Source organism: Schistocerca gregaria, chromosome 2 (assembly GCF_023897955.1).
Source record: "Schistocerca gregaria isolate iqSchGreg1 chromosome 2, iqSchGreg1.2, whole genome shotgun sequence".
In the NCBI taxonomy this organism is placed as follows: Eukaryota; Metazoa; Arthropoda; class Insecta; order Orthoptera; family Acrididae; genus Schistocerca; species Schistocerca gregaria.
Window position 1 is genome coordinate 289,403,890 of NC_064921.1, and position 12,682 is coordinate 289,416,571.

At 42.9% G+C, this 12,682-nt stretch overlaps 1 protein-coding gene across 1 annotated transcript in view; it reads left to right on the plus strand.

The window, feature by feature from the left end:
• Positions 1 to 12,682, plus strand: part of LOC126336127 (suppressor of lurcher protein 1-like) — a 309,867-nt gene that overhangs the window by 260,777 nt on the left and 36,408 nt on the right. The window contains exon 8 of the mRNA XM_049999616.1: positions 10,103 to 10,323. Coding sequence (XP_049855573.1) covers positions 10,103 to 10,323 — 221 coding nt within the window. The remainder of the gene's footprint in view (positions 1 to 10,102; positions 10,324 to 12,682) is intronic.

The following is a 12,682-nucleotide window of genomic DNA, read 5'->3' on the forward strand; positions in this document are numbered from 1 at the left end:
TGTGAGTTTCGTATAGGAGGTGCAATTTCGAGTTTTAGTTACTGTAATGGTAAATTCAGCAGATTGTAGCGCAGTCGTTAGGCATTTGTACAGGTTAGTTGATACATTCTTTGAGTGTTCCGCTTGCGTTATCTAGGCACGGACTCGTGTTTCAGTAACTGTTGTTAAACATCAATTAGAATGGACAGGGACTGCGATTGCTGTGTTCGGATGAGGGCTGACTTGGCATCCCTTCGCTCACAGCTGCAATCGGCGCTGACTTCGGTCGCGCAGCTTGAGGCTGTTGCCAATGGGCACCACTGTGGGGAGCCGGACTTGGGTATCACGGGATGTCAACCTCATCCCGTCTGTCCCCAGATCGGTCTGCCGCTGTGGTTGCCCCGGTTGCTGCCCGCAGTGGGGCTGAGCCCTCGCCTGTGGTTGATTGGGAGGTCGTTCCAAGGCGTGGCAGGCAGCGAAAGGCGTCCCCGGAGGCTGATCAGAAAGCCTCCCCGGTGCGTCTGACAAACCGGTTTCAGGCACTGTCTCTGGCTGAGCCAGATGCAGCCGCCTGCCCTGTTTCAGAGGATCATTCTCAGCCTTCAAGGTCCGGGCAATCGCAGAGGGTGGGCTTACTGGTAGTTGGGAGCTCCAATGTTAGGCGCGTAATGGGGCCCCTTAGGGATATGGCGGCTAAGGAGGGGAAGAAATCCAGTGTGCACTCCGTGTGCATTCCGGGAGGAGTCATTCCTGATGTGGAAAGGGTCCTTCCGGATGCCATGAAGAGCACAGGGTGCAGCCAGCTGCAGGTGGTGGCACATGTCGGCACTAATGACGTGTGTCGCTTTGGATCTGAGGAAATTCTCTCTGGATTCCAGCGGCTATCTGATTTGGTGAAGGCTGCCGGTCTTGCTTACGAGATGAAGGCAGAGCTCACCATCTGCAGCATCGTTGACAGAACCGACTGCGGACCTTTGGTGCAGAGCCGGGTGGAGGGTCTGAATCAGAGGCTCAGACGGTTTTGAGACCGTATTGGCTGCAGATTCCTTGACTTGCGCCATAGGGTGGTGGGGTTTCGGGTTCCGCTGAATAGGTCAGGAGTTCACTACACTCAGCTGGCGGCTACACGGGTAGCGGAGGCTGTGTGGCATGGACTGGGCGGTTTTTTAGGTTAGAAGGCCTCGGGAAAGTGCGGGATGAGCTGCAATGTCAAAGGGTGCTTGGCAATTACAGGACGTGCTTGGATCAAGGAACAGTCGGAATTATAGTTGTAAACTGTTGTAGTTGCGCTGGAAAAGTCCCTGAGCTTCAAGCGCTAATAGAAAGCACAGAAGCTGATATCGTTATAGGTACAGAAAGCTGGCTAAAGCCTGAAATAAGTTCTGCAGAAATTTTTACGAAGAGAGACGGTGTTCAGGAAAGATAGATTAGGCAGAATTGGTGGTGGAGTGTTGGTGTCTGTCAGTAGTGGTTTATCTTGTAGTGAAGTCGAAGTAGATACTCCGTGCGAATTGGTGTGGGTGGAGGTTATACTTAACAGCCGAATTAAGTTAATAATTGGCTCCTTCTACCGACCCCCAGACTCCGATGATACAGTTGCGGAACAGTTAAGAGAAAGTTTGAGTCTCGTAACAAATAAATACCCCACTCATACGGTTATAGTTGGTGGGGACTTCAACCTACCCTCGGTATGTTGGCAAAAATACTTGTTCAAAACCGGTGGTAGGCAGAAAACGTCTTCCGAGATTGTCCTAAATGCATTCTCCGAAAATTATTTCGAGCAGTTAGTCCACGAACCCACGCGAATTGTAAATGGTTGCGAAAACACACTTGACCTCTTGGCCACAAACAATCCAGAGCTGATAGAGAGCATCATGACTGATACAGGGATTAGTGATCACAAGGTCATTGTAGCTAGGCTCAATACCATTTCTTCCAAATCCATCAGAAACAAACGCAAAATAATTTTATTTAAAAAAGCGGATAAAGTACCACTAGAAGCCTTCCTAAAAGACAATTTCCATTCCTTCCGAACTGACTATGCGAATGTAGACGAGATGTGGCTCAAATTCAAAGATATAGTAGCAACAGCAATTGAGATATTCATACCTCATAAATTGGTAAGAGATGGAACGGATCCCCCGTGGTACACAAAAAAAGGTCCGAACGCTGTTGCAGAGGCAACGGAAAAAGCATGCGAAGTTCAGAAGAACGCGAAATCCCGAAGATGGGCTAAAATTTACAGACGCGCGAAATTTGGCACGTACTTCGATGCGAGATGCCTTTAATAGGTTCCACAACGAAACATTGTCTCGAAATTTGGTAGAAAATCCGAAGAAATTCTGGTCGTATGTAAAATACACAAGCGGCAAGACGCAGTCAATACCTTCGCTGCGCAGTGCCGATGGTACTGTTATCGACGACTGTGCCGCTAAAGCGGAGTTATTGAACGCAGTTTTCCGAAATTCCTTCACCAGGGAAGACGAATGGAATATTCCAGAATTTGAAACACGAACATCTGCTAGCATGAGTTTCTTAGAAGTAGATACCTTAGGGGTTGCGAAGCAACTCAAATCGCTTGATACGGGCAAGTCTTCAGGTCCAGATTGTATACCGATTAGGTTCCTTTCAGATTACGCTGATACTATAGCTCCCTACTTAACACTCATATACAACCGCTCGCTCACCGATAGATCTGTACCTACAGATTGGAAAATTGCGCAGGTCGCACCAGTGTTCAAGAAGGGTAGTAGGAGTAATCCAATTAACTACAGACCTATATCATTGACGTCGGTTTGCAGTAGGGTGTTGGAGCATATACTGTATTCAAACATTATGAATCACCTCGAAGGGAACGATCTATTGACACGTAATCAGCATGGCTTCAGAAAACATCGCTCTTGTGCAACGCAGCTAGCTCTTTATTCGCACGAAGTAATGGCCGCTATCGACAGGGGATCTCAAGTTGATTCCGTATTTCTAGATTTCCGGAAAGCTTTTGACACCGTTCCTCACAAGCGACTTCTAATCAAGCTGCGGAGCTATGGGGTATCGTCTCAGTTGTGCGACTGGATTCGTGATTTCCTGTCAGAAAGGTCGCAGTTCGTAGTAATAGACGGCAAATCATCGAGTAAAACTGAAGTGATATCAGGTGTTCCCCAGGGAAGCGTCCTGGGACCTCTACTGTTCCTGATCTATATAAATGACCTGGGTGACAATCTGAGCAGTTCTCCTAGGTTGTTCGCAGATGATGCTGTAATTTACCGTCTAGTAAGGTCATCCGAAGACCAGTATCAGCTGCAAAGCGATTTAGAAAAGATTGCTGTATGGTGTGTCAGGTGGCAGTTGACGCTAAATAACGAAAAGTGTGAGATGATCCACATGAGTTCCAAAAGAAATCCGTTGGAATTCGATTACTCGATAAATAGTACAATTCTCAAGGCTGTCAATTCAACTAAGTACCTGGGTGTTAAAATTACGAACAACTTCAGTTGGAAGGACCACATAGATAATATTGTCGGGAAGGCGAGCCAAAGGTTGCGCTTCATTGGCAGGACACTTAGAAGATGCAACAAGTCCACTAAAGAGACAGCTTACACTACACTCGTTCGTCCTCTGTTAGAATATTGCTGCGCGGTGTGGGATCCTTACCAGGTGGGATTGACGGAGGACATCGAGAGGGTGCAAAGAAGGGCAGCTCGTTTTGTATTATCGCGTTATAGGGGAGAGAGTGTGGCAGATATGATACACGAGTTGGGATGGAAGTCATTACAGCATAGACGTTTTTCGTCGCGGCGAGAGCTTTTTACGAAATTTCAGTCACCAACTTTCTCTTCCGAATGCGAAAATATTTTGTTGAGCCCAACCTACATAGGTAGGAATGATCATCAAAATAAAATAAGAGAAATCAGAGCTCGAACAGAAAGGTTTAGGTGTTCGTTTTTCCCGCTCGCTGTTCGGGAGTGGAATAGTAGAGAGATAGTATGATTGTGGTTCGATGAACCCTCTGCCAAGCACTTAAATGTGAATTGCAGAGTAGTCATGTAGATGTAGATGTATCTTAGTTACTTCCTTTTAATGAACTGCATCCATTAACTATTAAAAACTAGTTTGTAGAGGCAAGAGTATGTAATAACTATGAGATTCGCCTGAAAGTAATTCTAAAATTTATGCCCAGAGATTTCTTCTCAGGTACTCTACGTATGTCAAGCATTTCGGATGTGTGTGTATAGAGTAAGAACAGTACTATTTGCGCAGGAAATCTGCAATGTTAGAATGATGTGTTCTCGGTCGCTTTTGTCATGCTTAGCGACAACTGGGGCTATGTTCACATCAGTGTTACCTAAATCCTCTCGGGGGGCTATAAACTGTTCCTTCAGTTCCTCTCATAATCTGTATGATACAACGTTCCTAGACTGGGTAGTGAGGACTGTTGTCGAGAGTTGACGCATGTATGTTGATACTGAGGGTAGGTTGCTATAGCGCGTGGGCCAGCGTCCTATTGCACAGTTTAGTTATCGTCGGAGTTAATTGAAAAACAGTTAAAGCTACGTTTGTATCATTTGTAGGTGTAGAGACTTCACTTTCTGAAATTCTGAAGGTAGCGGAAATAATGTACACGGAGAGGATTTGCGTTTTATGAAAAAGGAGTCAGTATCTCAAGCACAGTGCTCCCAGTTTCAAACCCGTTTTCAGATAAGAGCCTGAAAATAGTCATCAACCATAAACTCCATTTCGCATCACACAGCTATCTTGGTGAACTTCCTGTGAACGACCCAGTACTCCAGGTCTCCAACAAAGCCTGGATGGCACGTCTTCCAATACAGTACCCGATAAAGATGTTAGTTCATATTCGGCAGCCAGTATATCACATGGTTAGAAGAATTCTTAAATGTTTTACGCATTCTGTAAAATGGGGAACAGCAGAATATTTCCATCTTAAACTATACTGAGCATTCGATTTCAGCTATGACACGGTCACAGTCTCATAAAGAAGATATACGTCTAATCCTCTAGCCCATTCGGAAATGTTTGTTAGATCAAATCAAACGCGGCACACAATAACCCACGAAATTCAAGAATTAGTTACAACTCTTGTCGGCTTACGACAATTTTAAAAATTGCATGAAAAATTGTTCAACTGAGATATGAAAATTTACTGCACTGATACTTTCCTTCATTATTCTCTTGGCCTACATCTTGGAATGTCTTTCACATTTTCAATACCCTTGACATGGCCAGATTATGTTGTCTCATAAATTATGTTACACACCTCTGGAGTCCGCAACGCATATTGGTTAGGAAATTTGTTACATTACAAAATACGTCCGGAACTAGCTCCTTTTCCTGTCACAAGGCATACTCGTGTTATTTATTTTTAATATAATAGATAATTTTTTGGTCTGTGGACTACAGGTTGAAACTGAAGAAGATTCAGTAAGCTAGGAAATTTAAGAGATGGGATCTGGATAATTTGAAAGAACCAGAAGCTATTTAGAGTTTCAAAGTGAGTATTAGGCAACGACAGACTGAAATAGTGCAAAGGAACACAGTGTAAGCCAAGTGGATAGATTTGTGGGATGAAGTAGTCAATCAGTAGAGAATAGAACAGAAATTATTCGATGTCACAGGAGACAATGACGTTAATTGATTCAAAAAGAAAATATAAAGATGCAGCAAATGAAGGAGGCGAAGGGAATTGAAACGTCTGCGAAATAAGATTGACAGAAAGTGCGAAAGGCCTAAGGAGTAATGTACAGAGGACAAATGTAAGTCTATGGAAGTATGCATACTTTCAGGAAAACTAGAAAGACCTTTGCGAAAAGATAGACAGCTGTATGAATAGCAAGTGTGAAGATTGAAAACGAGTACTGGCAAAGGAGGGAAATCTGAGAGGTTGAGAAAAAAGTAGATATGCTATGCAAGGGAAATGAACCAGAAGACGATATTAGAGAGGGAAGAAATAGATGAAGATAAGAGCAGAGGTAAGTTACTACGAGACGAATTTGACACAGCGTTGAGAGACAAAGCCCCAGAAGTACGCGACATTTCGTCAGAACTACCGATAGCTTTGGTAAAGTCAGCCATGGCAAAACTCTCCCATCATGTGTGCACGACGGATGAGACTAGTGAAATGCCCAAAGACTTCAAGAAGAGTGTAATAGTTCATAGTCAAATGGAAACAGGTGCTGACAGGTGATGATATTACCGAACTATCAGTTTAGAAAGTCATAGTTGCAGAACACTAAGACGAATTCCTTACAGACGAATGGAAAAGCTGATAGAAGCAGACATAGGGAAAGATCAGTTTGGAGTCATGTAGGAACACATTAGAAGAAACTGACCACACGGTTATCTTAGAAGATAGGTTAAGAAAAGCCAAAACCAAAGTTTATAGCATTCGTGGACTAAAAAGAGGCTTTTGCAAATTCTGGCTGCATAACTATCTTTGAAATTCTGAAGGTAATAGGGTTACAACACAGGGAGCGAAATGCTATTTACAACCTGTACAGGAACCAGACGGCCGTTACGAAAGTCGAGGGGCACAAAAGCGAAGCTATGGTCGAAAACGTAGTGAGACAGGGCTGTAGACTGTCCCAAACGTTATTCAGTCTGTACAGTGAACAGGTAGCCAGGAAAACTAAAGACAAATGTGCAGTGGTATGAGTTCAGGAGAAGAAATAAAAGCTTCAGGGTTCGCTGATGAGATTGTAATACAGCAAAGGACTTGGAAGAGCAGTTGAATGGAATGGACAGTGACTTGATGTAATGAAAAACGATAAACATTAACAAAATCAAAACTATGTTAATGGAATGTAGTCAAATCAGCCGATGCTGAGGGAACATATTAAGAAGGGAGACACTAAGAGTAGTAAACGAGATGTGCTGTTTGGCACGTAAAGTAACTGATGATGACCGAAGAAAAGAGAGTGTAAAATGTAAACTAGCAAATGGCAGTAGAAGTTTTTGTGAAAAGCAGAAGTTGGTTAACATTTAATATAGATTTACCAGTTCGGAAGTCTTTATTGAAGGTATTTAGTGTTGCCTTGTATGTCACTGAACCGTGAACAATAAAATGCTCAGACACGAAGAGATTAGAAGCTTTTGAGATGTGTTGCTACTGAAGAATGTTGAAGATTGGGTGGGATGTTCACGTAACTAATACAGATTTGCTGAATAAAACTGGGGTGGAAAGATACTTGTGATCTAAATCAGCTTAAAGAGAGATAGGTTGTTAGGATACATTCTGAGACATCAATGAATCATCAATATAGTATTGAAGGGAAGTTGGGGAGAAAAAATTGTAAAGAGACAAAAAGGTGAATATAGTAAGCAGGTTCAAATTGATATAGGTTTCAGTAGTCATTTGGAGATGAATGGGCTTGCACAGGATAGAGTAGCGAAGAGAGCTTCATCAAACTAGTCTTCTGACTTAAGACCATAACAACATCAACAACAACAACAAGAACAACATACTAGTAGAGGTAGTGCTCGTAGTTAACCACAAAGATTGCTGGGTATAACGACTATTATGTTGGTCCACAAAATTAGTATGGCTTTATATTATGATACACTCTGTCATATGAAGTGTAAGGTGAATTACTTTTCCTGTACAGAAAGCCTCTGCAGCTAGGTCATCCTGCACATACACAAGAATTTTGGAACGAAGTAGACAAATCTACATCGATGATATATAGGCATCTATTGTTAACAAATGTGAACTGAAATCCGAGGGAATGTTGTCAAGAGGGTTTACTTTATCTCTTACATGAAAACTACATAAGAGCTAGTAATAAAGGCGATTTGATTTTCCTTGCATAATGAGATGAATCATTTCTGGATCTAGCTTCTCATATAAAACTTTGTTAGTAAGATCACTCCGTAGCCTATGGATGATTGATGTAAATTGTGAATATCCTGATTAACCCAAAATGAATTTCACTTAGCAGCAAAGAGGGTGCTGATTTGAAATTTTCTGTCAGAGTAAAAGTACCTGGCATACTAGTCTTTCTTACAGGAGTATTGTTACCGAAAACTGTAGAGGTGAAAATTTCAGAAGTTTGGAAAGTAGCTGAAAGGTATTGACGGAAATAAAACTGTGAAGGTAATAATAATAATTATAATTATAACAAGTAGTAATGTTGTATGACACTTTGACTTAATGCAAGTCTTTCAAGAGTACACAATTTCGACTGTTTTGTCCCTGAGCCAACTATACCTGGCATACCCAAGTAGTCACACATCCATGTTCTAACTGGGAGTGACTTTCCTTAACTTCAATGGTCGGCCGGGCACCGGTATTTCCAACCCGGGAATGCCGTTTGGCTGAGAGTTGATCTTGATTCACAACTGGGTAACTCAATTGGATGGGCATTTTCTTGTATAAGGCGATGTTTCAGGACTGAATACCGGTGTGGGATACCGTTTGAATCTGCTACGAAACTTCGACCATGGGATTCCATTTGAAACTGAATCGAAACTTCGACCATGTTTTTACTGCTTAATGACTGATGAGTTATGCTTCGAGGCATCCTTCAAGTACACATTTGTTGCAGCAAAGAACATAGTCAAGTTCAAGGTAGAACAACAAGGCAGCTAGATAATTATCTTTGATCAGATATGCTGAACATAATCTGTAGTGGAATTGGGCACGACACTCATTTAACACAAGTTCAGTCTATGTTCTACTGTAGCAGTACCAGGCTCATACTTGTGTATCATTCGTTATGACGGGTGGAGCGAAGTAGCTGGTGAGATGCAGTATAGATTAGAACTCCGAGCTGGATTCGGCGAAAACTCCGACTGATGAATAAGGAGACACGGAGGGTGCCTGGCTCAGAGCTGACCGTAGAGCTCCTCCCTGGAGGTTGATGCATAACTTGAGTGCCCAGCAGAAGGAGGAATTTCCACAGGCGCCACGTGACCAGCGGACACAAGCCAGTTTCCTCTATACCAGCACCACAGGAGCTACTCCGCATTGCCTATGAATGATGATGGCGCTCCTGGTAGTGCATGCTAGCATTTAGTCTGTCAACAAATAGTGTCGATAACATGTGATGTACAAGTAAGGCGAGTAAAGAGTCTCTGTATAGAGAAGCGCCTGCGGGCCAACGGCAAACTTCCCGCACGACGCAAACGTTGCGCCGGGAGCATAAACGTTCGGCGGCGGTGATGTACTAGAGCACTATACTTCGTAGTCAGGAGGAGGATATGCATGAAACTGTGGATAACAATAAGATATTTTGATGATAGGAGGTCTACCATAATTTACAGTCATCGCCCTGTCAAATATTTATTTTGAGGGTAAATACGTTAATTCAAGGTGTAGAGACTAGTTGTACTAAATTAAGAGTTATGATTACATTGCAAATTATGTTCCTATGACAGTCAGGCATTGAAAAGAGCAATACGAGGTGGTGCTGAAAATTATGCTTCCGAATGTTTTATGTGAAAACTGTTAAAACTTTTTGAATAAAATTAGCGTTATTAACGTTGTACGTCTTTGATCTGCATTTGCAGCCCTCTGCCGCTAGAGGGCTCCGAATTGTAGCGTTAACATGGCGGTGTGGAACGTAGCTGTGTCGGTGCTGGAGCAACAGTGTGATGTAATCGAGCTTCGAATTTAGAGAGTGCGTCCACACATGGAGAATCCTCCCCTTCAGCTTGACACTAGAGCTGCGAAATCTGCAGCAATTCGACGCCTTGGATTCATTGTCAGCGATAGTGCTCCATACAGTCCCGACTTGGCTCCATCATATTTTCATCTCTTTCCGAGTCTTGAAGAACTGTTTCGAAGACTTTGCTGTGCTAGTGCTGAAGCGGTGCAAGCAGAGGTGAGGTTGTGGTTCCGTCAACAAACTCAAACATTTTACACGACGGGATGAACAAACTGATCTCTTGTTGGGAGAATTGTGTTCACCACCGGGGTACCTGTGTTGAGAAATAAATATGTAGACATGGATAATAAAGATTTGGAATGTTATTAAAGTTGGTTTTATTTAAAGAGGTTGAAGAGTTTTCACTTAAAAATTCGGACGCATTGATTTTCAGCATGCTCTCTTAGTAACGTTAATGGGCGCTGTAGGTGACTGGAACGTTAACGCTTGGTCGCTCTATGCTGCAGCTGCCTGGAGAGCGAGGACACGGTGACGATTCACGACGGTGCCAGCCCCGCATCGCCAAGCTCGGCGGTCGTGTGCGCCGAGGCGTCGCAGCTGGAAGTGCTGTCCACGGGCTCTCACCTCTACGTGGAGCTGTCGGCTCGTGCACGCTGGCCCGCGCAGGGCTTCCGTGCCACCTTCCACTTCCAGGAGGGACCAGAGGGTCAAGGCGGCGCTGCCAGAGGTCAGCCACACTTCCCAACTGTTTGTCCAAACGAAGAACGCATGTATCTCATATAGCTTGTACATAGTGTAGTATGTTTTCAAATCGGCACTATTTGGGAACGTATGTTTTTGAGGTGGATAGTAATTTCAAATTGTGAAGTGGCTTATTCACTCCCCAGCTCTGTGTTTGCTTTCCAGTACTTTGGGTTTTGAGCAGTTATCAGAAATAACCTGTCGTTTCAGCACTTTGTCTGGGACACACTTGCAGATAGACGGGGCGCTAAACGGAAGGGGCTGCTCACTAAATCCCGAAATCCGATCTTCACTGAGGTCTGCAGAGCGTACATTATTACCACCAACTTTCCAATCGCGCAATGATCACCATTCAAAGATAAGGTAAACTAGAGTTCGTACTGAGTCTCTCAGACAGTCGTTTTTCCCCCGAGCGATACTCAAGCGGAACAGAGGGGAGGAAATACGACTCTGGCGCGAATTGTGCCCTACGCCACACACCGCTTGGTGGCTAGCGGAGTATATATGTAGATGTAGATGTAGAACACATTACAATGATGATCACAGAGCTTTACAACCAACGAATTCTAATACATTCGTCGTACAGTCACTATAAATATATTTGCTTTCAAAGATTTGTTTCAAATTTGATTCCATCAGGAACAGCGTGCTCCACAACCGTATTAATCAAATCCGACGATGGTAGGTAAAACGGTAGCATGGGTCGTACATTTTTTATCTGTTTATTCCAGATTGATTGCAGCTACTGTGTAGCTATCGTCAGTGAAATCACATCCAAGTCATGGTGACTTATCGTAAATAAATTCGCGTATGGTACTACACACATATGGTACTAGCCATCTTCTGCTAATGGTACAGCAATCTCTTGGGATGTTCAAGATAGAATATTCAGTCTCGGTTGAAAATGTTTTTATTTTTTTTATTTTTGTTTATTTAATTTGTGATGCGTTTCACTCTCACAGAAGCATCATCGGACATCGGGTAAAAACACTCGATGACCATTGTACAGAAAGTCCGACTATCACAAAAAATGCCACGTCATCCAATAAAATTTACAGAATACGTCCACCGGGTAAAAACATTCGATGCCCACAAGAGTACAGAACGTCCCGCAATCACCAGTGACATGCAGCTTTTGGGCTCAGTAGACAACCTGCAGCTAGCTTTATGAGACCAGGACACTTCACCGAAACCAGGGAGGTCGGCTGTCTGCACAACTCATAAAAGTCTAACAGAGTGAAAATATCTTCCGTTAGTTGCAGTGATGAAAGGAACGAAGTTGAGTGTTTTACGTGCCGTCGATAGTGACATCATTAGAGACAGAGCTGCTAGTGATCCATCAGACATCACTCCAAAGCAGATGCGCGCTGCAGTGCATTCTAGACTTATGCTAAAATTTCATGTATGTTGCCCTTCGGAAAGCTACTGAAAGATCAGTTTGACCAGCAAAATCTTGTAATCGCATGTAGTCAGTTGCTCACCAAGAAAAAAAAATTACCGATTTCCCTCAACTAACATTCAAAGTACTGTGAAACGCAACACACAAAATTCAACTTTGACTCGGTAATGTATGACTGGGTGAATATTCCGATGTATTGTACTGTGGTGTGCCACGATCCATAATCAAAACTTATTCCGTTCAACAGGGGAAACAACTTGAAGCTGCGTTTGACAGCGTTAATCTAATCTGACAAATGTCCTGGTTCGATCATTTCAGCACTCGATTTACGGCGTGGAGAAGTGTACACCTGTCAGGACTTTATATCTGACCATTATAAGAGGAGATTTTCCCAACGGTATTTCTCAGAAGTAAATTGTTTCTGGGAATTCAAAATATTTGGTCCACTTTATCACAGTTGGGATTGTGGACATCCCATCACGTTCATAGTTAACGATTAACATTGTTAATAGTTATGGCAACGGCAAGGGGCGTGGAGGGCGCAGTTATGTCTATACTGTAAGCGCATCCATTGACGAATAACCGACTAACGTATTCATAAATTAATACTTGTGCGCCCTATAGAAGTTGTTTGATTTTGTATCTGTTTCCTAATACTTTACTATTCCACTTCTTCTTTCTTTTTAAACGGGCCATCTAATGATGTCATGACAATAAGTCGAAACCGGTAGCTGAACCGTTTCAACTACCATAGACTGATAAGAAAAACTTTACAAAAATATAAGTGTGTCCATAAGACAGTATGATTAACCTGCGTAAAAAAGTATTTTTTCTCATAATTCACTGTAAAGGTTCCCTGATGGCTAGTTTCGATCAGTTCGTAACATCAAATGTCTTACATTTGTCAAAATCTTGACAATAAGCCTCTTAGGAGGAACTCCTTGTG